At 35.4% G+C, this 24,197-nt stretch overlaps 1 protein-coding gene across 2 annotated transcripts in view; it reads right to left on the minus strand.

Moving 5' to 3' along the window:
- The window catches only part of TTC29 (tetratricopeptide repeat domain 29), a 271,190-nt gene that overhangs the window by 228,060 nt on the left and 18,933 nt on the right, over positions 1-24,197 (minus strand). For both annotated transcript variants that reach the window (XM_044930502.2, XM_006065705.4), the window contains exon 5: positions 829-1,052. In XM_044930502.2, the coding sequence (XP_044786437.1) occupies positions 829-1,052 (224 nt within the window). The remainder of the gene's footprint in view (positions 1-828; positions 1,053-24,197) is intronic.

The following is a 24,197-nucleotide window of genomic DNA, read 5'->3' on the forward strand; positions in this document are numbered from 1 at the left end:
AGCTTCTCTCTTTTGGAGTCCAATGGTATTTTCACACAAAAAAAGTCAAAGAAGAAGGCAATTGAGAATACCAAATGTATATGCCAAGTTTGGGGATTTCCTTTCTTTGATTGTAAAAAATGACCAATTCTGGACATGTAACTAAGAAATACTTATGACAATGACATCACTATAACTGTAGTAGAGAGCAAAATATTTCCTTTAATACTTGAAACATATTGACCTTCTGGAAAAATTTACAATATCAAAAAAGGAATTAATGAGAGATGATGTGATGGAAGATAAAAAATTAATAATTTTATTTTTATTCATAATTGTGGATTACAGACTTATCCTGTCTCCTCACAATTCACTAATAAAAATTGTCTGATAGAAATCTTAAGCATAGAACTTAAGGATAAAACCTTCAAATTCCATTCTATAAATACTAGAAAATATGTTTAACTGGCAAATTACAATACTCTGCAAAGGGCTCCTCAGTGAAAGTCAATATTCAGATTATGTATAAAGAAAAAAAAACTATATAAAGATGTATAATTACTGATACCAAAGGTTTTAATACGTTGGGAAGCCCTGGAGATGTTACTAGGTGCTGTTTACTGTCTACCCAGGCTTAGAGTGACATCACCAGGATGGCCATGTGTCTGGGCCCTCTTGTGAGTCAGCATTCTCTACCGTCCATTCCATGAAGATGCTTAGTTGACTAGGCTGAATTGTGCTGAGGTGTCCTAATGTCTTAAATTCACATATGAAGCAACTGGGAACTTGCCCTCAGGTGCTCCCTGTTCTGGTTTTGGCGGTGCTGCTTCCCCAAACCCCTCCACATACCTTTCCTTTCAGCTGTCTCAGCCCTGGTCAGGTAGTAGTAGAAGTGATCCAGCTTGTCGGGCTGCTCTTCCAGGGGTCTCTGTGCCCAGGAGAGGGATCGGACCCTCGCAGCCTCCCTCAGGGCATCCCACTTCTCTGTCAGAGCAAAGAACTCAGTAAAGGACTTATGATAACCATCCCGCAGCATCTCCACACAGACGTTCTTCGTGTATGAGTTCCGGTAACTGGGAATAAGAATCAGAACACTGAACTCGTTATTTTAATCCTTCAAATCTTTTGATTTTTTTGATCCTATAATAATTAAAGGTTGGATCATGCTGCCTTTTTTTTTTCCCTCAGTGAAAGGGCTGAAAGCTATCTTGACCTCAAACACTTATAATTGAACAACTCCAGTTTAATGAAAGATGCCAAGAGCTATCTAAATATATTTAGGGAAATTACATTATAAATATATCAGTTCCAGAGCTGAGCTCCCTTTGATAAGGACAAATAAGCTAGTTGATGGATGTCTCAGTCCATTTGGGCTGATGTAGCAGAGTATGTAGTCCATAGGGTCGCAAAGAGTCAGACACGACTGAGCGACTGAACAACAACAGAATACCACTAACTGAGTAGCTTGTAAACAACTGAAATTTATTGCTCACAGTTCTGGAGGCCAGAAGTCTAAGATCAAGGCTCCAGGAAGGTTGCCCCTCCTGGTTCATAGCCTGAACTTTCTAGTTGTGTCCCCACATAATGTAAGAAGCTAGAGCACTCTCTGGAGCCTCTTTTATAGGAGCGCTAATCCTATTCATGAGTGCCCCACCCTCATGACCTAATCACCTTCTAAAAACCCCATCTACCTACACTTCCAGGGAATGGGGTTTCAATATATGAATTTTAGGAACACAACATTCAGACCATAGCAATTGACAATATCCAAAAATACTTAGTAAGTTAGCCTCCAACCAAAACAACACAAAAAGCCAGTAAGGCAAACAAAATTTAAATGTGTCATTGAATATCAAAACAAAGCTCTATTAAGTGGCTTCCCTGTATGTTATGAAGGTTCATTCATTCATTCATTTATGCTGAAAGAGTTTATGGATATCTCTTGCTAAATATATTTTTAAAATTATTTTCAGTTAGGATTAAGTTAATGACTTGTTATATTACTACTTCACTTCTAACAATAAATCATATGCAAAGAGATAAAATGACAATTGAAAGTTCTTGTTGTTATTTTTCAGTCGCTCAGTCGTGTCTGACATTTTGCAACCCCATGGACTGCAGCACTCCAGGCTTCCCTGTCCATCACCGTCCCATGTCCATTGAGTCGGTGATCCCATCCAATCATCTTGTCCTCTGTTGTCCTCTTTTCCTCCTGCCTTTAATCCTTCCCAGCATCAGGGTCTTTTCTAATGAGTCAGCTCTTTGCATTAGGTGGCCAAAGCATTGGAGTTTCAGCTTCATCATCAGTCCTTCCAATGAATATTCAGGGTTGATTTCCTTTAGGATTGACTGGTCTCATCTCCTTGCAGATCAAATACACTATTCAAACAACTGAATAGTGTATTTATTTATTCAATCAATAGCTATTGAGTTTCCTATTAAGTGCCAGGCACTGTTCTAGATCAAATAGAGTCAATACCCTTGTGAGGTGTATATTCTAGTGGAAGAATACAACCAACAAATAAGTAAACAAATCATAAATAATTTCAGAGCATGAACATTGCTATATAGGAAGTAAACAGGGTTATGGAATAATAGCTGTGTGGTGGCTATTATTCTACTAAGCAAGTAATCAGAGGCCAAATGATATCACTTTATACTAATTATTTTACATTTTTAAATAGGGGACAATTAAATATTTAGAACTGACAAGATGTGATATTACTATCAATAAGCATTTCAGTGTGGAGTGGTGACAGTCTAGAATTAAAACCCCTGAGGTTCAGGCCATTTCTTCCTAACTTTTCTGGACTTCACTTCTTCTCATCTGTGAAATATGTATATTAGTCTTTGCTATACCTATATCACAGGATTCTTCTAAGAACCAAGCAAAAATATGTATGTGAAGATTCTCTGAGAAACATGATGAAGTCCAGCAACAGACTCACCCTACAGAGTGAGTAGGGTTAAAAAGCAAACAAAACAAAAATGCCCAGGTGCCATACATCCAGAATTTTTTACTCAGTGGATCAGCTTTGCTCTAGAACTAAATACATACAGTGATAGGAAGGGAGTGGGAAGAGGGAAATTTAAAACAGGGGAGGGCAGAACCCATATTGTGGAGACCTCAGAGCACAGTAAGTAGTTTGGACTCCAAGTTAGGAGTGGGATAGAGTCAAAGAAGTGTTTGAGTCTGGGAAATGACTCAGTGAGATTGTATTCAGTTCAGTTCAGTCGCTCAGTTGTGTCTGACTCTTTGTGATCCCATGCACTGCAGCACACCAGGCCTCCCTGTCCATCACCAACTCCCGGAGTCCACCCAAACCCATGTCCATTGAGTCGGTGATGCCATCCAACCATTTTATCCTCTGTCGTCCCCTTCTCCTCCTGCCCTCAATCTTTCCCAGCATCAGGGTCTTTTCCAATGAGTCAGCTCTTCGCATAAGGTGGGCAAAGTATCAGAGTTTCACCTTTAGCATCAGTCCCTCCAATGAAGACCCAGGACTGATCTCCTGTAGGATGGACTGGTTGGATCTCCTTGCAGTCCAAGGGACTCTCAAGAGTCTTCTCCAACACCACAGTTCAAAAGCATTAATTCTTTGGCACTCAGTTTTCTGTACTGGGTTGGCCAAAAAATTATTTTGGGTTTTTGTATAAGCTGCATGGAAAAACTCAAACCAAGATTTCGGCCAACTCAATATATTAGAAAAATTACTTGGAAGTGGATTCCCAACTGAATTGCAACCCTCCTCAACCTAGTGGCCAATTCAAGGCACCTATTGTTACAGGACTAGTCCATAAAGAGAGTAAGGAAACCACATTCCCAGGTCCACAAGTCAAAGGCCACCATCTTGTTAAAACGATGACCAAAAATATTTGAAATGGAGAAGAGAGAAGCAAGCATAGATTTTTGCTTCTGCCCTCTGGCCGAGAGTGTGGAGAAGGAAAGTGTGAGATGTAAGATGAATCAGGTTGTGTCTGGCCCTCCCCTCCCCACCGCCCCAACACAGGGCATGGAAAGGCAGAAAAAGTCACTGCAGAGAGCTTCTGAGCAGAAGAAAACCAGAACCAGCCCACGTGATGTCCCACGGCCCCTGGACAGTATGGGCCAAAGACTGTGAATTATCTGGTGACCTCCGTGTGCGACATCAAAGTTAATGGGAAGAGGGGCTGGGATGTCTGCCCTCTGTCACTGGCCCTAGCAAGGGCATGTGTGCTAAAAGGCTGTCGGATGAAAATGTGCTGCCCACTGGGGACTGAGTGGGGACACAGCTGTAACTCTGTGAGTAAGAAGCACCGGGGTGCTACTGAAAGAGTCAGGTCAGCATATTTCAAGAGCTGACAGAAAAGGATGAGTCAAGTGCATCAGTGACAGAGCCCTGGACAGCACCCAGAGGTTAGGAACCCATTCAGTTCCAAGGAAGAGAAAACCTGGCTCATGGTGCCTTTGAAACTAGAAGTCTGTGCTGCTCACAGCACAAGATGCCAAAGATAGGCATCTGTTAGCCCTGGTTCCGTGGCCTGGTGAGTTCAAGGTCTGTGCTTCAGGGATTATTTCCTGCCTGTCCCTGGTTACTGGAGGGCTGCCCCAGTCCAGACATCAAGTCCACCTTCCAGCCAAGAAGAAATGGGATAGGTGTGTGACATCAGCTGTGTCCTTCTCTATTATTGGGAATACTTTTATTCCTGCAACTACTATTGGAATTCCACTTTGTTCCATTGGTGAGAATTGTGTCATGTGGCCATCCCTGGCTGCAAAGACTAGAAAAACAAATATCCTGCCACTTTGGAAGCACACTGTTGCCTCAAAGGAAACTGGAATTGTGTTAGTATAACAGAGGAGAAATGGATACCAGGCAAGTTTAGAGTCTATCACAAGGTCCTAGATCAAGATCTGGGAGTAAATTCTGACAAACCCCCTCTCCTGAGCTTGCCAGATAAAACTGAGCAGGATACCCAGTAAAATTTGAATATCAGATAAACCACAAATGATTTTTTGTATTAGTGTATCCTGAATATTGCATGGGAATACTTATACCAAGAAAAATTCCAGTTTTTTGAAATCTGAAGTATATGTTGTATTTTTATTTGCTAAACCTAGTAACCCTATTTCTTTCTAGCTGGCATCAGTGCTGTGGTCTTGGTACCAGTGTTGTGTTGTTTCTATATAGGAACACAGGGTGACGGGAAGGAGTGTAAGAATCTGAATAATCTGAGAAATCACTGAATTGGACTGACTTTACCTAAGAGGGACAAGGTTGGATTTTTACATTAGGGAGAATCAAGGCTTAGGGCCAGGAATTAAAATTAAGTTATATAAAAGAAATAAAGACATTCAATTTAGCATCCTTGAGCTTGTGACTCTGAAATTCACACTAGGTCCAAGAGAATGGCTGGGAGGGGGGTAGAACCAGGAGCAGGGAGAAGAGACAGGAGACACTGGTGTTCATGGACAGAGAGACCATGGGACTGAACTGAAGTTAAGGCAGAGGGACACACAGAAGTAGGTGGATGTGATACATATTCAGGATATAAAAATACTGACTACTTGGTGACTGAGTGGATGTTAGGGTTGATGGAAAGAGAAGAGCTAGGATGGCAACAAGATTTTGGGGCTGGGCAGTTGGTAATTTACTAAAATGCATGCGTGTGTGCTAAGTTGCTTCAGTATTGTCCAACACTTTGTGACCCCATGGACTGTAGCCCACCAAGCTTCTCTGTCCATGGGGATTCTTCGGGCAAGAATACTGGAGTGGGTTGCCATGCCATCTTCCAGGTCTTCGCAACCCAGGGATCGACCATGCCTCTTATGTCTCCTGCAGGCCGGTTCATTACCCCTCATACCACCTGGGAAGCCCAATTTGCTAAATAGGGGAACACAAAAGGATGGCTGGATTTGGGGAAGGGTAACAAGCGTGGGTTCAGATAACTTGAGTTTGAGGAACCTGAAGGGGACATCCAAGAGGTACCCAAAAGATAGTTTGGGGAGTGGTAAGGAAGTTTGAGAGGTCAGGGGGCTGGAAATCCACCCTTGCTTCAAATAAGCACTGACACATAGAGAATAAGCTTATGGTTATCAAAAAGAGAAGGTGGGGGGGATAAATTAGGAGTTTGGGATTAATAGATATACACTGCTGTGTATAAAATAGATCAGCAACAGTGACCTATTGTGTAGCACAGGGAACTATATTCAACATCTAGTGATAACATAATGAAAAAGGATCTGAAAAAGAATATATATACATATATGTGTGTGTGTGTGTATAAATTATAAATAAATAAAAATTAGATCATTGATTTAAAACAGTGGTCCCCAACCCTTTTGGCACTAGGGATCAGTTTTGTGGAAGACAATTTTTCCATAGACCAGGGGGATAGAAGGGATGGGGAATGGCTACAAATGCAGATGGAGCCTTGCTCGTTCACCTGCTGCCCACTTCCTGCTGTGTGGCCCAGTTCCTAACAGGCCATAGCTGGGACCAGTTCCTGGCCTAGGGGTTGGGGACCCCTGATATAAACAGTAGAAATAAACGTGTGTCAGGAGGCCATCTCAGTGCTCATCCCAGCTGGGTCAGAAATGCAGAACGTCACTCCTTGAGGGTGCCTGGGTTGGATTTGGTCCGCTCAGCATCTAGCTCCACATCCGTAGTACCCTGAAGTACTTTTGGAAATGGCACATCGTGTGTCATCTTGGTGGGGCCTGATTTCAAAGACTCCCTCCCACATTAAGCCACTGGCTTCTCTCCCAGCATTCTGAATCTTGAAGCAAGAAACACAAAGAGGTAGAAGGTTTTCGGAGTTCAGTCCACCTGGGAGCAACATTCTGACAAGAGTTGAAAGTGGTTCTGGCTACCTAGATCCTTCTGTGTCCCACGTCTTTTCCTTTTCTTCTGAGCCAGGTTTTCCCCTAAATTCAGCTAGTTACCAAATATCCTTCTAATAAAATCATTTCCACTCTACTTAGTCAGACTCTGTCTCTGCGCCTGTGACCAAAGAACATGAACTGATTCAGAAGGGATTGTCTTGGTACTCAAGATAGCTCCAAACATCCATGATATATAACTGGTATCAATTTTTAAAATTTATAGTACATTTTTTAAAAAGACCATTCTTTGCAAAAAATATTTCAAATAGAATGTATTTAGAAAGCATACATGACTATTCCGACCTCAACTCTATTTTACACACTCATTTGTGCACACATACACACATACATGTATGACATTGTTAAAGACTCATTACTAATATTTTAGAACCAGAAAGAGCAATTAATGCTTTACTAAATAGGTTCCTATTTAAACCTTCACAGTTAATGCATATCATTTCTTTTAAACAGAATAATTTTTGTTTTTTAAAATGAATTTGCTATCTGAAAATAAAAATGTATGTCAATTTCTATTATTATATGTGAATTTGTCAGGTTTTACATTTCCTAACAGGAAAAGTTTACTTGATTTACAAAAAGGAATTAAAAAAATGCAAATAGAAACATAAAGAGAATTCAAATTCACTATTTTACTTCTTCCATTTGGATATGAAGTTATTAGTCTTTGGTTTTATTTATATATTAAAACAAACACTTATCTAAATTAGAATATGCCCTTTTTCAGCATCAGAATAAGAAAAATCTCATTGACCTGAAGTCACCCTGATAGATGGAAACTGAGAATTCTGGTAAAATTTCTGGAAAGTTTCGATATTATGGAATTTGAGGAGAGTCCTCTTGACGGAAAAGAGGCCATTCATAGAAACAGAAGTTGTGACATTCACAGATATGCTTAACATCTAAAGTCTATATCCTAAGGAAGATCTTTGCCACTGCAGGTACTTAAGGCATAACCGGGCTAAGGGATGCAGCTGGAGAAAAGTGGTTTTAAGAATGGAATTAAGTGGTCATGCATTTCATACGGGTTTTTATTACTATTTAAATGCATTATTCAATGGAGATTCTAAATATTTTGAATTTACAACAAAACTTCCCTTTATGGGAGGGGTGGGAGGAAGGCCCAAGAGGGATGGGGTATATGTACACATATTGCTGATTTGCTTCCTTGTTCAGCAGAAACTAGCACAACATTATAAAGCAATTATACTCCAATAAAAAAAAAAATCTATATACTGGAAGAAAGTAAATGTGAACAATCTGACATAACTCTATAGCAGCTGAATGTGTGAAGATGCTGGGAAATGGAGAGCTTTCTATTAAATAGCCACAGAGATATTATATCATTTTTAAATTCTGCCTTAAACCATTTTGAATAGCTACTATTCACAGAGCATGTACTATGTGTCAGACATCATTTCTAAATCACACGATAACTCTAAAAATACGACTTCCATTTTTATAGATAAAGAAACCCTCTTTGGTGAGGTTTTGGGTTGCCCAAAGTCATACATGATAATAAGTGGCTGGGGTGGCTTTCATAATCAGGTTTCTCTGATTACAAATTCTGAATTTTTTTCACTTTACCACACTGCCTCTGATTATATCAAATAATGTTAATTTTCTTTTTCTCTTCCTCCTTCACACATTTTTTTTGTTACCTGTATTGATTGTTTAGAACTTTGACATCATTATACAATTATGATGTGACTCCAGTTAGAAAGCCATTGTCTTCTGGGAGTAACATATACACACTACTATATATGGAATAGACAACAAGGACCTACTCTATAACAAAGAACTATACTCAATAATATGTAATAACCTATATGGGAAAAGACAATGAAACAAACCAAACATATATATATATATGCATATATGTGTGTGTGAATTACTTTGCTGTATACCTGAAACTAACACGACATTGTGAATCAAATATACTTCAGTTAAAGGAAAGAAAAAAAGAAAGCCATTTTCTTCATCCGTGTTAATGAACGTTTGTGCTGGATTGGGGAAAAACACTGCTGCCACTTTGTGACTCTTCCGGAGACAGAATCCCTTTCCTTCAAACAAGGCGGCAGACAACCAGTAGCACCCAGGCGAAGCAAACTGAACAGACGTGACCCCACACAGAGATGTGAGGTCTAACGGGCTAACACTGACACCACATGAGACAAACATACAAAAGGGTGAAACTGTATGAATATGAGAAACACAAATGAGCAGAATGCCAATTTATCTCCTTCTCCTTGTACTTATGAGTATTTATACTAGCTATTAGATAGATTTTCAAAATCAAAATGCATTATCAACTAGTCTATGATTAATGTAATTTAACATTTTCATAAGTCAAACTGAAATACTGAATCAAGGTAACGCATCACATTCAGTAAAATATTTCAAAAGCAGTTCAATAAGCTCAATACTCTAAAACAAGATCATAAAATTTTTACTTAATATGACAAAGATAAACTCAAAAGATATGTTATATCTAATCAAAAGGCAGTATAATACTTTTATTCCACTAAGTTAATATTTATGAGTCACTACTGGGTTATCTATGTGTCAGTAATAACAGTCTTAAATTCGTATTGTAGGGATAAATGTTATTAGAATCACCTACGGGATAATTACATTGACTCAAATTAATACTTAAATAGCTTCAGTTAATATAATTTCTGTGGAATAAAGTGAGTCACCATTCTTACCCATACTTTTCAGTGAAGGTAGATATTATGTATAATTAGAAGGAGGAACAAATCCATTTCTTGACTCACACACACACACTGCTAAGAATCGTATGTTATATAGGTATGTTTTATAGTTTTTTTGGTGTGTGAAAAGGATACTTATTTCTAAAATGCTAAAACAAGGATATAGCATTTCTTTAGTCGTGTAAATATATAAAGACAGAGGAGTTAGAAAGAAAAAATTATGTTTGAAATGATTTTACTTTAAAAGCATACAGAATGCTTTTACAATGAAAACTGACAGCATTTTTCTTAATACTGCACATGTAGGATTTTAACAATTATTAGAGTTGATTAATATGGATTACAAATACATGACTATCACTCATATATAATTTTGCACAATAAACTATTGGAGTTGAGAATTTTTTAGGACTTCTAATTTATTTTCTATGTACTTCAGAATACAGCAAGAGAAAAAGTTTCAACATAAAAAAGACTTCTTTTAAATTTCAAGGATTTCCAATGAGTTGACTGGTCTCTGGGGGCATCTACTGGATATTTTGCAAACTGCAGTCACGTCATGTAAATTTGATAACTTTCATTATCCATTTTAATACAGATATTATTTTAATTGATATGCAAATAAGGTGACACTCAAAGAAGATAAATGTAAAGTTATGCATGGCATTCTATCTCATCCATCTGGTAACAGCAAAACATGTAGCTGTCTATGGGATCAGTTAACAAATACTCAACTGTTAAAAATGTAAATGGGGCAGGTGGCATATCCCACATTCAGTTTTCAAACCATTCCATTCTTAAGCTTGGAAAATTAAAAACATATTCTAGAGAGAAACATACACATACTTATTAAGGCATTTTTATTAATCCAAATTAAATGCATGTTAGAGCACTTTTAAAATTATGATGATTTCTCTAAAACATATTCATTTTCTATCTCCGTATGGCCACTAACCACAAATAACCTGGTAATCACTGCTTATTTTCTATACAACCTAATTTGTCTGTATTAATACATATGTTACTGTCTCAAAAAGTAGAATTTATAATGCTTGGAACAAAAGAATCTATCATTATAATTAATATTACAATTATACTTAGTTATAAATATTAATTTCCCCTACACATTTTTGGAGAACTTCTTTAAGGAAAATGAACATATGATGAACATAATATAATCACTTCAGCTTATGTATACCTTTAACATATATTTAAAATAAACCAAATAACTCATAATATAATTGCAGCTGTGACTAATCTTGCAATAGGAACTGTAACATCACAGCCATTAAACAATCTTGATTTTCTTTGTAAAATAGATTGGTCGTATTTACTTTAAGAGAAAAATTTTAAAATAATTATGAAAGCGTATCTATTGTGCTATACTTAATTGTACCATAATATATTTTATTGGTATAATTTTATATAAAGACTGAAAAATATTTAACGTTTTGGCTTCATTCCAAAGAAATATCACTAATGCAGGTATAAGTTTATAGTTTCTGGAAATTTCACTAGAATTACTAGTCAAATAAATGTGTTATCATCTTTAATTGTATAAACTGAAAAAAACAAATCACCATAAAATGTTAGTAAAAGTCAGAATATAGTTATTAATATAGCAGGACTTTTGTTTCAGTTCAGATTTTTATTCATTTTATAGCTGGCTGTACTTGATACCTGAAAAAAATAAATTCCAACCCCAAAGGTTATGGAACAGAATTTTTTGTGATTTTCTAAACAATTCTATTTGCTAAATTGAATCTTTAAAGGAAACTGTTACATACACAATTTTTGCTTGCATTTTTGGAAAATACAAATTTTCATCTATTAATAATCAAAGTTAGCACAGTTGGATTTTCAACATTTTAAAAGTATATGCACATTGAAAAGATCCATTTGGAAAAAAACTACTTAACCTAAGTTGAACCTTTAATTCTTTTTTAAAAAATGTAATCATAATAGTCAATGGGACTATTACTAATATAATTCTTTCAACAAAAAATAAAATATCAAAAAAATTTGATCAGCAAAGAATTCTCTCAACAATAGCACAGTAAGAATTCACTTCAACATGAGTGATTTTTATTTTAGGATATATGGACTGTTTGTGAAGAATGGAACAAAGATGATTTCTCAGTTTCAGTTATGTCATAGCCGGTATTTAGCACAAAAGGCAGTAACTTTTGTGAGATCAATAAATGTTAAACAGTATTTTTGATGGTGAGTATTACCCTTTAGCAGAGGAAAACTGGTTATTCAGCAAACAGTACCGAGTGCAATCCTTAAAATGACTTTAAATGATTTCCTTAATAATATAAAGGTATTTTTTATGTGTATACTCTGTAAGAATGATTTACTCAAATGATTTCCATTCAATCAAATATTTGAAGTACAGAGATTGTCATCAATCAGGAAGGAATAAACTATTCATCAATCAATCAATATAAAATATCACTAAAATATTTATACATGTAGCTGTCACACACATTTTCTTTACTGAAAGATTTTCTTTACTGGAAAAAATCTAAAACCTAAACACCATTTTTAAAGTGTTTCCTTAGCAGTTCAGTAAAAAAAAACACCCAAAGAAACCGCCTTACGTGAGACTAATCACACACATAATCTTTACACATGGTTTTATTATTTGCAAACCCCTTTAAGAAATTCAGACTTTTTAATGAAACAATGTTTTAAGCCAAATATCAAACAAGGAAAGATATAAATGAAGGTCACTGTTTAACAAGAATTTTCAGGGAAAATATTTCCAACCCAGAAATATCACACTTGAATCCAAACACCCTGGCTAATCAAGAGGAAATCAAACCAAATCTTGTTTTTTCAGTTTACACTGTAACTTTCCACACAGGAAAACATAATTATATAACCAGTTTATACTGATTATATTGTTATTTATCCAATTAAATATAGGCTTAAAAACAAAACCTAAAAATAATCATAGCTTTTGTATTAAGTTATAATGATAAAAAAATCTGAATAAGTAATATAATCCTGTCAGATTCTACATCCTATTATAATGGCAATAAGAAAAAGAGGAGAAAAAGAAAAAATAAGTTTCATGCTACAAACAATGGACTATACACATGTGTAAACACGGCATGCTAGTTCAACTCCATATTTGTGTCTAAATTAATATTTGTAATTTTTAAATTAATATAAAACTCCATACAAGAGTCACTTTGTTTTTTTTAAACAATTCTGTAATTGCTCTTCAAATTTTGTGAAATTCTATTATTTAGCAAATTTTGTCACAGATAATATCACTTAAAACTTTTCTTTGAATTATTCATTTTCATATCTTTATAAATAAAAGAACTATCAATTCTCCACATATATTGAGGGAAACAATCAAACTTTAATAAAGATGGAAAGCTGGAGAATATAAAGACAAAACTTAGTAAAAACAACAAGTTGCATTAAAAAGAAAACTTCAGCTCACTATGTTTTTTTTTTTAACTAAAGTATGTCATGCATTTTATCTTTGCAAGAGTTTGACGAGTTTTGCAAGTAAAATTCTGTTTCCTCTACACTTGCTAATAGTCATGAGAATCTGTAGTTTGCACCTTCCCATTAAAAATGTATTGTATTTTTTTGAAATTATTCACCCCGCCTTTTATCCAGATCATGTCTTTGAAAGGAGGAAGTAGATAATAAATGGAATAATTCATGATTTCCCATTAAATATGAAACTTTCTTTTGCAGAGTTTAGAAAATGAAGTTCTACATAATGTACAAAAGTTGATTAGAACTTTTTTAACCTTTTCAAGAAAAACCTTTCACATTAAACAACTGCATGAGGAGGTTTCTTTGGGAAAGGTAAACCAATCAATTCCTTATACCTGTGACTTAATCATAATATATTCTAATGTTGTTCCTTCCAAACATATATCCCTTTATAATGTATAAATAGCTATTAAAATGATAGCAAGAAAATAGTGTACATTGGCCTATAAATATGACAAGTATCTAAAAGAAAAATATAACATGTTTAAGTTACAAAGGGAAAATTATATGAATTAGAAATGAAAACAAAACATTATCCGTGCTCTTTTCAGCAATGTAAAAGCATTAGGATAGCGTGAGGATAAATAACAAAACCTGTATTTCAATTTCTCTTACTATGACATTTCTTCTCGTGAGTTAATATTTTGTTACGAGATAAAAAAATAAATAGCTTTAAAAAACTTTTCCTTGCAAACTATCCATTGGGCTCTGTTAACTACATTCTTTTTCTTTTGTCTTTTCTTTTTTCAGACAAAAAATAAATGATTTTTAGGCTCATTTCAGCTCTATCATTCTTTCTTGAATAAGAAATCTAGAGTAAATTTAATTGAGGAGAAATGTTAAGTTCTGATTATTTTAGAGCAGCTGGCGACCTCATTATACAAAATTAAAAAATTTTTTTGTGGAGTTAATTTTTTTCAATAAATGTATTTCAATTTTCCCCATATCAAAAAATAAATAAAGAATATATTTTCTCCTTTCAAACTTAATGCTTAAAAGATAACTTCCATGCTGTAAGTCCTATGAAGAAACCTTTCAGACTGTGGGCTCTTAACTACTGTTGCAAAGGGGTTGTGTATTACAGATATAAACAGTGAAGCCAGGATTTCTTACAAGCTGTACATTCACAGTGGTTAAACTTCCAGAACATATTTTTCATTTTATGCTTAGTAAAAACTGAATTAATAAAAACAAAAAATAAACTGATCATTTTGAAGCTTTGGTCAGACAACATCTATATATAAATATCTTATTTTCCTGAATGTTTCATTCATTTTATTGCAGCTATCTCAAACATTTAGAAAATTCCTACTTGTAACTAAGAGTTTAGGGTATATCAAATTAAATATGTACATCATGAAGAATATTGGAAGAACAAAAGGAAGTATTTGTGAGAAAATAAAATAGCCTTGAATTCAAACTTTTAAAAAATTATACAAGTTAGACATGAAGTAGGGATTACAACCTCCTTAAGACAGAGAACAACATGCAATTTGTTTCTTTTGTATATTTTTACATAATAGAACAAATTCCAACAAAAATAAAGCTTATATACATTATTAGTATCAAATAAAATAGAAATTGGGCAAAAAAAAATGAAACAGGTATACAAATATCAGAGATTAATAAAAAGATTATTTTACTGGGAAATCTGGCAGCTACAAATAATACTCCTAATAACAATAACTTCAAAATATGTAAAATCAGCCAAAAAAGGCATATTTTTTCAGAAAATTATAAAAATAGAGAGGAAAATATTTGACTAACAATTGTCTAGCTTGATTGAAATAATAGGCTCAATCTAATAATTAGATTCTGACTGCTTTATATCCAAGAACTACTACCAAATAGAGAATATATATTTACTTTTCAGGCATACATGGCATATTTATAAAAATTAATCATGTACTGGCCACACTAAACATTTCATAAACTGATATCACACATGGCACATTTACTGAGCATTCTCCCTTGCAAAAAAAAAAGTAAAGCCACAAGGAAAAACTATACACTGCAAATGTATAAATATATTTCTAATTTATTCATGGCCAAAAGGGGAATCACTGTAGAAATTTTCATATATTTAGAACTGAAAGAAAAAATTAAATATTAAATCCTGGGGGAAGAAACCATCATGGTATTTGAAAAGAAATTTATAATTAAGTGCATTTGTTAGAAAACAAGAGTAACATTAGTTAAGAAGCTAGCTTTCAGTTCAGGATACTAGAAAAAAATTTCTAATAAATAACAATGTCATGAAGTCAAATAAAAGACAGGGAGGGAAGTATTAAAGGCAAATGCGTAAATTAGTAAAATAGAAAAAAAATGTGATCCGTAAAACAAAAAAAACTTTGATTATGTGACAAGACAAATTTTGCAACCACTTTATAATCGACAAAAGCAGAAGTCACCAAAGTACCAGGAAGTAAATAGATAATATATTTTCTAATTATGGTAACTGCTAATTTTTTGTATAGCAAAAGAAAAGAAAATTATTGTTCAATATTATCATAATTTAGATACAAAATTCCCCCAATAATACTCCCCCATCAAAAAGATCTTATAGCAAACTAAAACTATAATGAATAAGTAGGGTTTATCCCAGAGTTCTAAGAATGGCTCAAAATTAGAAAATCTTTTAACTTTATGATAACCTCAGTAGATGCCAGAAAATTATTTAGTAAAGTTCAAAACTGATTCATGATTAAGAAAAGTGGAAACTAGAAAATGAATTCTTTATCTTGGTAATATGTGTCTATTTACAAACCGATAGCATAAAGTTCCTGTTTTGTGATACATTAGAATCATTTCCATTAAAGTTAGGGATTTGAAAAGACGACTGGTGTCATTCCTTTTATTTAACACCATGTAGTGTTAACTGGATGTTCTTGCTGATGTGGGACTCAATATTTTAATGATACCAAGTCTCCTAAAATAACATGTAAAATCAAGGCAGTCCTAATAAAAACCTCAATGTTATTTCCTGACTCTTGGCAAGATAATTCTAAAATGCATATAAAATGGTTAATGTTCAAGAAAAACCTGATCATTTGGAACAAAGAAGGAGACTGTCAGATATAAAATATAGTTAAACTATATAAATAAAATAAGTTGTGGCACTGATACAAGAAAAGACAAGTCAGTGGAACAGAATATGTATGTACATGTGTATGTATACACACATGAAAATTAGCATTTAATAGAAATGGCATTTCAATTCTTGGGGACAACTGATCTATTTGCAAATTTTGTTGGTTTTATTTTTTATACATTAATATTTCTATACATTATTTTTATATAATATAAATGATAGTATACATTATACTACCTTTCTGCATTTAATAGAATATTTAAATAATACACTTAAATCTCAATTTCTCAATCATTTTCCTAACCTTAATATGTGTGATATGTTATATATTAAACCATTATAACTAAGAACTTTCAGATGCTTAATCACATCAGTTTAAAGCAACTTTGTAGACATTTACTTTGAACTTCTGAGTTAGGGGCTTTTTTTTCTTAGACCCCATAACTCTCTTTCTTGAATTCTCTTTTCTTCCCCCTCGTTGCTGTTGCTGTTGTTTAGTCACTAGTCATGTCCAACTCTCTCGTGACACCATGGACTGCAGCCCTCCAGGCTCCTCTGTAAATGGGATTTGCCAGGCAAGAATACAGGCGTGGGTTCCCATTTCCTTCTCCAGGAGATTTTCCCAACGCAGGTATAAAATCCATGTCTCTTGCATTAGCAGGTGGATTCCTTACCACTGAGCCACCAGGAAATCCCCTTCACTCCCCTAGAAGTCCCTAAGCTTTTTGGCCCCATGGACTGGTTTCATCCAAGTAATTTTCCACGGGTGAGAGGGTTACGGTTTGGGATGATTCAAGTACATTACACTTGTGGTGTACTTTATTGCTGTATTATTATATTGTGATATAAAATAAGAAATAATTATACAACTCACCATCACTTGCCACTCACTTTTATGGTTGATATGAGTCTGCAAGCAATTGATTTATTATGGTCTCTGTGCAGTCAAACCTCTCTGCCAATGATAATCTATATTTGCTGCTGCTCTCCAGCACTATCACCACCCCAGCTCCTTCAGGTGATCAGGGATTAGATTCTCATAAGGAGCATGCAACCTAGACCCCCTGCATGTACAGTTCACAACAGGGTTCTTGTTCCTAGAATGTCACCACTAATCCGACAGGAGGCGGAGCTCAGGTAGTAACTGAAGCGAAGGGGAGCCGCTGCAAATACAAATGAAGCCTCGCTCAATCCACTGCAGCTCACCTGCTGTGCAGCCCAGTTCCTAAGGGGCCACAGACCAGTACTGGTCCATGGCCTGGGGTTGGGGACCTCTGCCCTAGACTCTGCAGTGATCATCTGGAGCAGGGATGAAGTATCCAAAAAGACTGAGTAGGAAGAGATGCTTACCAATTCTCATACTACCTGAAATGATTTTTGTTTTGCCCTCAGTTTTGATTAATAGTGTACCTGGGTACAGAATTCTAAGTTAAAATAATTATTCTGCATAAGACATCTATTCTTTTTTTTCTAGAAGCGAGTGTTATTACTGACAATTGTGATGGTTGTCTGATCTTCATTTCTTGATGACAACCATTCCTCCAAACCCTGAAAGCTTCTAGTATCCTCTCTTTATACTTAGTATTCTGAAATTTCATAAAGATATATCCAAGTGGGTTTTTTCTTTTTTTTTTTTTTTGGTTATTTAATTTCTGTGTTGTTTTTTTTTTTTTGGTAGTCACAGTCCAAAGATCTGTAGGTTTTTTCCCCAATCTAAGATTTCTATGTCTACATCTCTATCCACATCTCTATCTATGTAGTTATTATTTTCCATTCTCTCCATTTTCTTTTCTCTATTTCTCTCAGATAAATATCCTCCACCCAGACTATGTTCTGTAGCTCAAGCCTTTTGAAATATTTCCATATCTTTTGTGTTTTTATTTCGCATGTTAAGAGCTAACCTTATCTTTCTCTTCCATCCTTTCTTTGAGTTTTAAAAAAATATTTCAGCAACTTTTAAAGAATTCTTTTTCTCTGATTTCACAGCATCAAGTTACATTGGAAGGATGTAAGATTATCTACAATGTCTGTAAGGAAAGAAATGGGAAATCTCCCAAAGTTGTTCTTTTTCTCTACAGGAACTTTGTTTCAGCTCATGTTGAATGTTCTCTTTGTTAATCTTTTACTCTTTTGCAATATTTTTTTCCAAATAATCAGAGGCTATTTGTCTATTCAAAATAATAAAGTTCTAGATTTCTTAACAGGGTGGTATGTTTGATTTTCCTGTTTGTAGGTTTCATCCTGAGGTAATGGTTCAGGAGAGCATGAGTTGGCTATTCCTTGCACTGATGCCAAATGGAAAGACCTTGATGGTATACCAGCTTCCCTGGCAGGAGCTCGGACCAACTGTTACCTTTTTTGAAGATTTTTTGCATCAACATTCATGAGGAATATTACTACTCTATTTTTTTTTAATGTAATGGCTTTTAATGATATTGGTATCAGGGTTTTTCTGATCTCATAGAATGAGTTGAGAAGCATTTCCTCTTCTATTTTCTTGAAGACTTTGGGCCAAATCGATGGGATTTTTAAAATTTTTTCTTTTTCTTAAAATGTTTTTTAGAATTCACAGTGAAGCCAAATGGGCCTGGAATTTTCTTTGTGGAAAGTTTTTAAACTATTAATTCAATATGTTTAGTGAATCCATTGTCATATGTATTTCTGTTTAAGTGAACTTTGGCAGTGTCTCAAGAAAGTTAGTGGAGAAGGCAATGGCAACCCACTCCAGTACTCTTGCCCGGAAAATTCCAGGGACAGGGGAGACTGGTGGGCTGCCGTCTATGGGGTCACACAGAGTCGGATATGACTGATGCAACTTAGCAGCAGCAGCAAGAAAGTTAACCATTTCTATAAGTTGTTGAGTTTATCAGTATATAGTTTACTTCCTAATTATCATTTTAATATTAATGTAATCTGTAGTGATGTATCCCCTCTTTCATTTCTGAAATTGGTAAATTGTGTCTTTTTTTTCTCTAATCATTATGACTAAAGATTGATCAACTTTATTGATCTTTTCAAAGAAGCAGTTTTTAGTTTCGTCAATTTTCTCTACTGTTTTCTGCCCCCATTTTACTACTCTTTTTTTTTATAATTTCAGTTTTTTTCTAGATTTTTTAAAATGAAAACTTAGGGCAATAACTTTGGATATTTCTATTTTTCTAATATAAAATTTTAATGCTATAAACCTCCCTTTAAGCTCTGCTTTAGCTGAAAATTTTGATATGTCATTTAAAAAAAATTCAGTTCAAAGGATTTTTAAATGCTTTGATTTCTTCTTTGATCCATGGTTTATTCAGAAATACACTGTTTAGTTTCTAAATTTGTGGGGATCTTTCAGAGATCTTCCTGCTGTTATTTCTAATTCCACTGTTGTAAGAGAAAATTTTTAGGATTTAAACCCTTTTAAGTATATCGAAATTTGTTTTATGGCTCAGAATATCATCACTTCTGAAAAACGTTCCATGTGTATTTGAAAATAACGTGTTTTCTGCTACTGCTTGGTGGAATGTATGTAGATGCTCATTAAGTTCATCAATGGTATTTTTCAGCTCCTCAATATTCTACTGATTTTTAATCAATCATTGAAAGAGTAGTGGTAAAATCTTCAACTATAATGGTGAACTTCTCTGTGTTTTTCCCTTTCTTTCCATCAGCCTTTGTTTTATGTATTTTGAAGCTCTGTCATAGGAACACACACACATTTATGATTACATCTTCTTGATGAATCTACAGAGAGGCCTGCCATGCAGCTTTCCATGGAGTTGCAAAGAGTTGGACATGACTGGGCGACTGAACAACTTCTTGATGAACCAACTTCTTTTATCATTATTATCTCTGGTAATTTTGAAACTGCTTTCTGAAAATAGATTTCTGAAAATCTGGGAAATTCTCAGTTTTTTTCCTTTCTTTCTCATCATGTTAAGAATTTTCTATCTTTTGGACTTTTGTGCCATCATTTCAAAGATAGGAAGGACGTTTGTTTAGCCATCTATCTTGATCTTGAAGTGGAAAAAAAAATAATAAACTCTGAAGACAATTCCCTTATTCAGTAATGTATTTCTCTGGTTATTGGGCTGCAGGATAAGGGACTGTTTCAGACAAGCTTAAGGAGATTTTATGGACATATCAGTCTGGGTTATAGAATAACTGGGTTCTTATGAGATGACCCTAGAGGGAGGTTCTAGATCCATAATATCACTGGCTATTCAGGAGGAGTCTAGAAATCTGATCTCTGACACATGCCTGATTCATTTTCTTTCTAGCTTACTCACTTTCCTCTCTATGAATTATTTTTTCTTTCTTACCATTTGTGCTTCTTTATAGCATTAGACTGCCTTGGTCAAACTATATAACCTCTCCATGCTTTGGTCTCTGAGAGCAGTAACAACTCTTCACAGGTTCATTGTGAAGTTCTCTTAAAACACAGAGCAGCACACAGTATTAATTTAATCTGTCTTAGGGATTACTATTAGGCAGGAAATAAAACCTAGCTAGGAGATGTAATATTTATGACAAGCTGTCTATACACCCATTTCATTAGGTGTGCAAAACCTTATTACATTGTTCCATTTGTCTTATATAAGGTCATGTGATAACTTTCTTTTGGAATTTTATCAGGAAAAAGTTTATCTCTTTTGAAGAATTGATATGCTTCGTTTCATCAGATAATTAGAACTCTCCAGTCCATCATATCTCCCTTTTTCCCAGTCTGCCCAGATTCAGAATTAAATTTAATCTGTTTTTCAGAGGAACTATATTAACTCTAGTGGGGAGCATACTTACATACTTCTCCCATACTAGCCTTTCATTTACTATATATATCTGACAGCTATATAAAATAAAACACTAAGTTTCTTCAATCCTCTCTAGAAAGGAAGTTAGCAAGAAATAAAGCATTATCCTACATAAGTCAAGTTTTAAAGGAGAATGAAAAACTGCTTTCAAAGAACTCTGAATCTAGAGCAGAGTCCTTTCTATATGGCAATTCACTGCAAGAAAGACATTTTACATCGCAGTTCAGTAAATGTACATGTATATTTCACATATATATGTACGTTATATGAAACAAAATTTAAAAGCACTAATACTCAAAATGTTCTGATCGTTTTATAAATATTAACTCAATTAATCCTCATAACCAAAATATGCTACTGGAGATCAGTGGAGAAATAACTCCAGAAAGAATGAAGGGATGGAGCCAAAGCAAAAACAATACCCAGCTGTGGATGTGACTAGTGATAGAAGCAAGGTCCGATGCTATAAAGAGCAATATTGCATAGGAACCTGGAATGTCAGGTCCATGAATCAAGGCAAATTGGAAGTGGTCAAACGAGAGATGACAAGAGTGAATGTCCACATTCTAGGAATCAGCAAACTCAAATGGACTGGAATGGGTGAATTTAACTCAGATGACCATTATATCTACTACTGCGGGCAGGAATCCCTCAGAAGAAATGGAGTAGCCATCATGGTCAATGAAAGAGTCCGAAATGCAGTACTTGGAGGCAATCTCAAAAATGACAGAATGATCTCTGTTCATTTCCAAGGCAAACCATTCAATATCACAGTAATCCAAGTCTATGCCCCAACCAGTAACTCTGAAGAAGCTGAAGTTCTACGGTTCTGTGAAGACCTCCAAGACCTTTTACAACTAACACCCAAAAAAGATGTCCTTTTCATTATAGGGGACTGGAATGCAAAAGCAGGAAGTCAAGAAACACCTGGGGTAACAGGCAAATTTGGCCTTGGAATACGGAATGAAGCAGGGCAAAGACTAATAGAGTTTTGCCAAGAAAATGCACTGGTCATAACAAACACCCTCTTCCAACAACACAAGAGAAGACTCTACACATGGACATCACCAGATGGTCAACACCGAAATCAGATTGATTATATTCTTTGCAGCCAAAGATGGAGAAGCTCTATACAGTCAGCAAAAACAAGATCTGACTGTGGCTCAGATCATGAACTCCTTATTACCAAATTCAGACTTAAATTGAAGAAAGTAGGGAAAACCACTAGACCATTGAGGTATGACCTAAATCAAATCCCTTATGATTATACAGTGGAAGTGAGAAATAAGTTTAAGGGCCTACATCTGATAGATAGAGGGCCTGATGAACTATGGACTGAGGTTCATGACATTGTACAGGAGACAGGGATCAAGATCATCCCCATGGAAAAGAAATGCAAAAAAGCAAAATGGCTGTCTGGGGAGGCCTTACAAATAGCTGTGAAAAGAAGAGAAGCAAAAAGCAAAGGAGAAAAGGAAAGATATAAACATCTGAATGCAGAGTTCCAAAGAATAGCACGAAGAGATAAGAAAGCCTTCCTCAGTGATCAATAGAGGAAAACAACAGAATGGGAAAGACTAGAGATCTCTTCAAGAAAATTAGAGATACCAAAGGAACATTTCATGCAAAGATGGGCTCGATAAAGGACAGAAATGGTATGGACCTAACAGAAGCAGAAGATATTAAGAAGAGGTGGGAAGAATACACAGAAGAACTGTACAAAAAAGATCTTCACGACCCAGATAATCACGATGGTGTGATGACTCACCTAGAGCCAGACATCCTGGAATGTGAAGTCAAGTGGGCCTTGGAAAGCATCACACGAACAAAGCTAGTGGAGGTGATGGAATTCCAGTTGAGCTATTTCAAATCCTGAAAGATGATGCTGTGAAAGTGTTGCACTCAATATGCCAGCAAATTTGGAAAACTCAGCAGTGGCCACAGGACTGGAAAAGGGCAGTTTTCATTCCAATCCCAAAGAAAGGCAATGCCAAAGAATGCTCAAACTACCATACAATTGCACTCATCTCACATGCTAGTAAAGTAATGCTCAAAATTCTTCAAGCCAGGCTTTAGCAATATGTGAACCATGAACTTCCAGATGTTCAAGCTGGTTTTAGAAAAGGCAGAGGAACCAGAGATCAAATTGCCAACATCTGCTGGATCATGGAAAAAGCAAGAGAGTTCCAGAAAAGCATCTATTTCTGCTTTATTGACTATGCCAAAGCCTTTGACTGTGTGGATCACAATAAAATTCTGAAAGAGATGGAAATACCAGACCACCTTACCTGCCTCCTGAGAAACCTGTATGCAGGTTAAAATGCAACACTTAGAACCAGTCATGGAACAACAGACTGGTTCAAAATTGGGAAAGGAGTATGTCAAGGCTGTATATTGTCACCCTGTTTATTTAACTTATATGCAGCATACATCATGTGAAATGCTGGGCTGGATGAATCACAAGCTGGAATCAAGACTTCTGGGAAAAATATCAATAACCTCAGATATGCAAATGATACCACTCTAATGGAAGAAGGTAAAGAGGAACTAAAGGGCCTCTTGTTGAAGGTGAAAGAGCTGGCTTAAAACTCAACATTCAAAAAACTAAGAAAATGGCATCCAGTCCCGTCACCTTGTGGCAAATAGATAGGGAAACAATGGAAATAGTGACAGACTATTTTCTTGAGCTCCAAAATCACTGTGGATGGTCACTGCCGCCATGAAATTAAAAGACACTTGCTCCTTTGAAGAAAAGCCATGACAAACCTAGACAGCATATTCAAAATCAGAGACATCATTTTGCTGACAAAGATCCATATAGTCAAAGCTATGGTTTTTCCAGTAGTCATGTATGGATGTGAGAGTTGGACCATAAAGAAAGCTGAGCACTGAATTAATGCTTTTGAACTGTGGTGTTGGATAAGACTCTTGAGAGACCCCTGGACTGAAAGAAGATCAAACTAGTCAACCCTAAAGGACATCCACCATGAATATTCATTGGAAGGACTGATGCTGAAGCTGAAGTTCCAATACTTTGGTCACCTGATGTGTAGAGCTGACTCACTGGAAAAGACCGTGATGCTGGGAAAGATTCAGAGCAGGAGGAGAAGGGGATGACAGAGGATGAGATGATTGGATGGCATCATCAACTCTATGGACATGAATTTGAGCAAACTCAGGGTGATGGTAAAGGACAGGGAAGCCTGGAATGC

The sequence above is a fragment of the Bubalus bubalis genome, chromosome 17 (genome assembly GCF_019923935.1).
Source record: "Bubalus bubalis isolate 160015118507 breed Murrah chromosome 17, NDDB_SH_1, whole genome shotgun sequence".
Taxonomy (NCBI): Eukaryota; Metazoa; Chordata; class Mammalia; order Artiodactyla; family Bovidae; genus Bubalus; species Bubalus bubalis.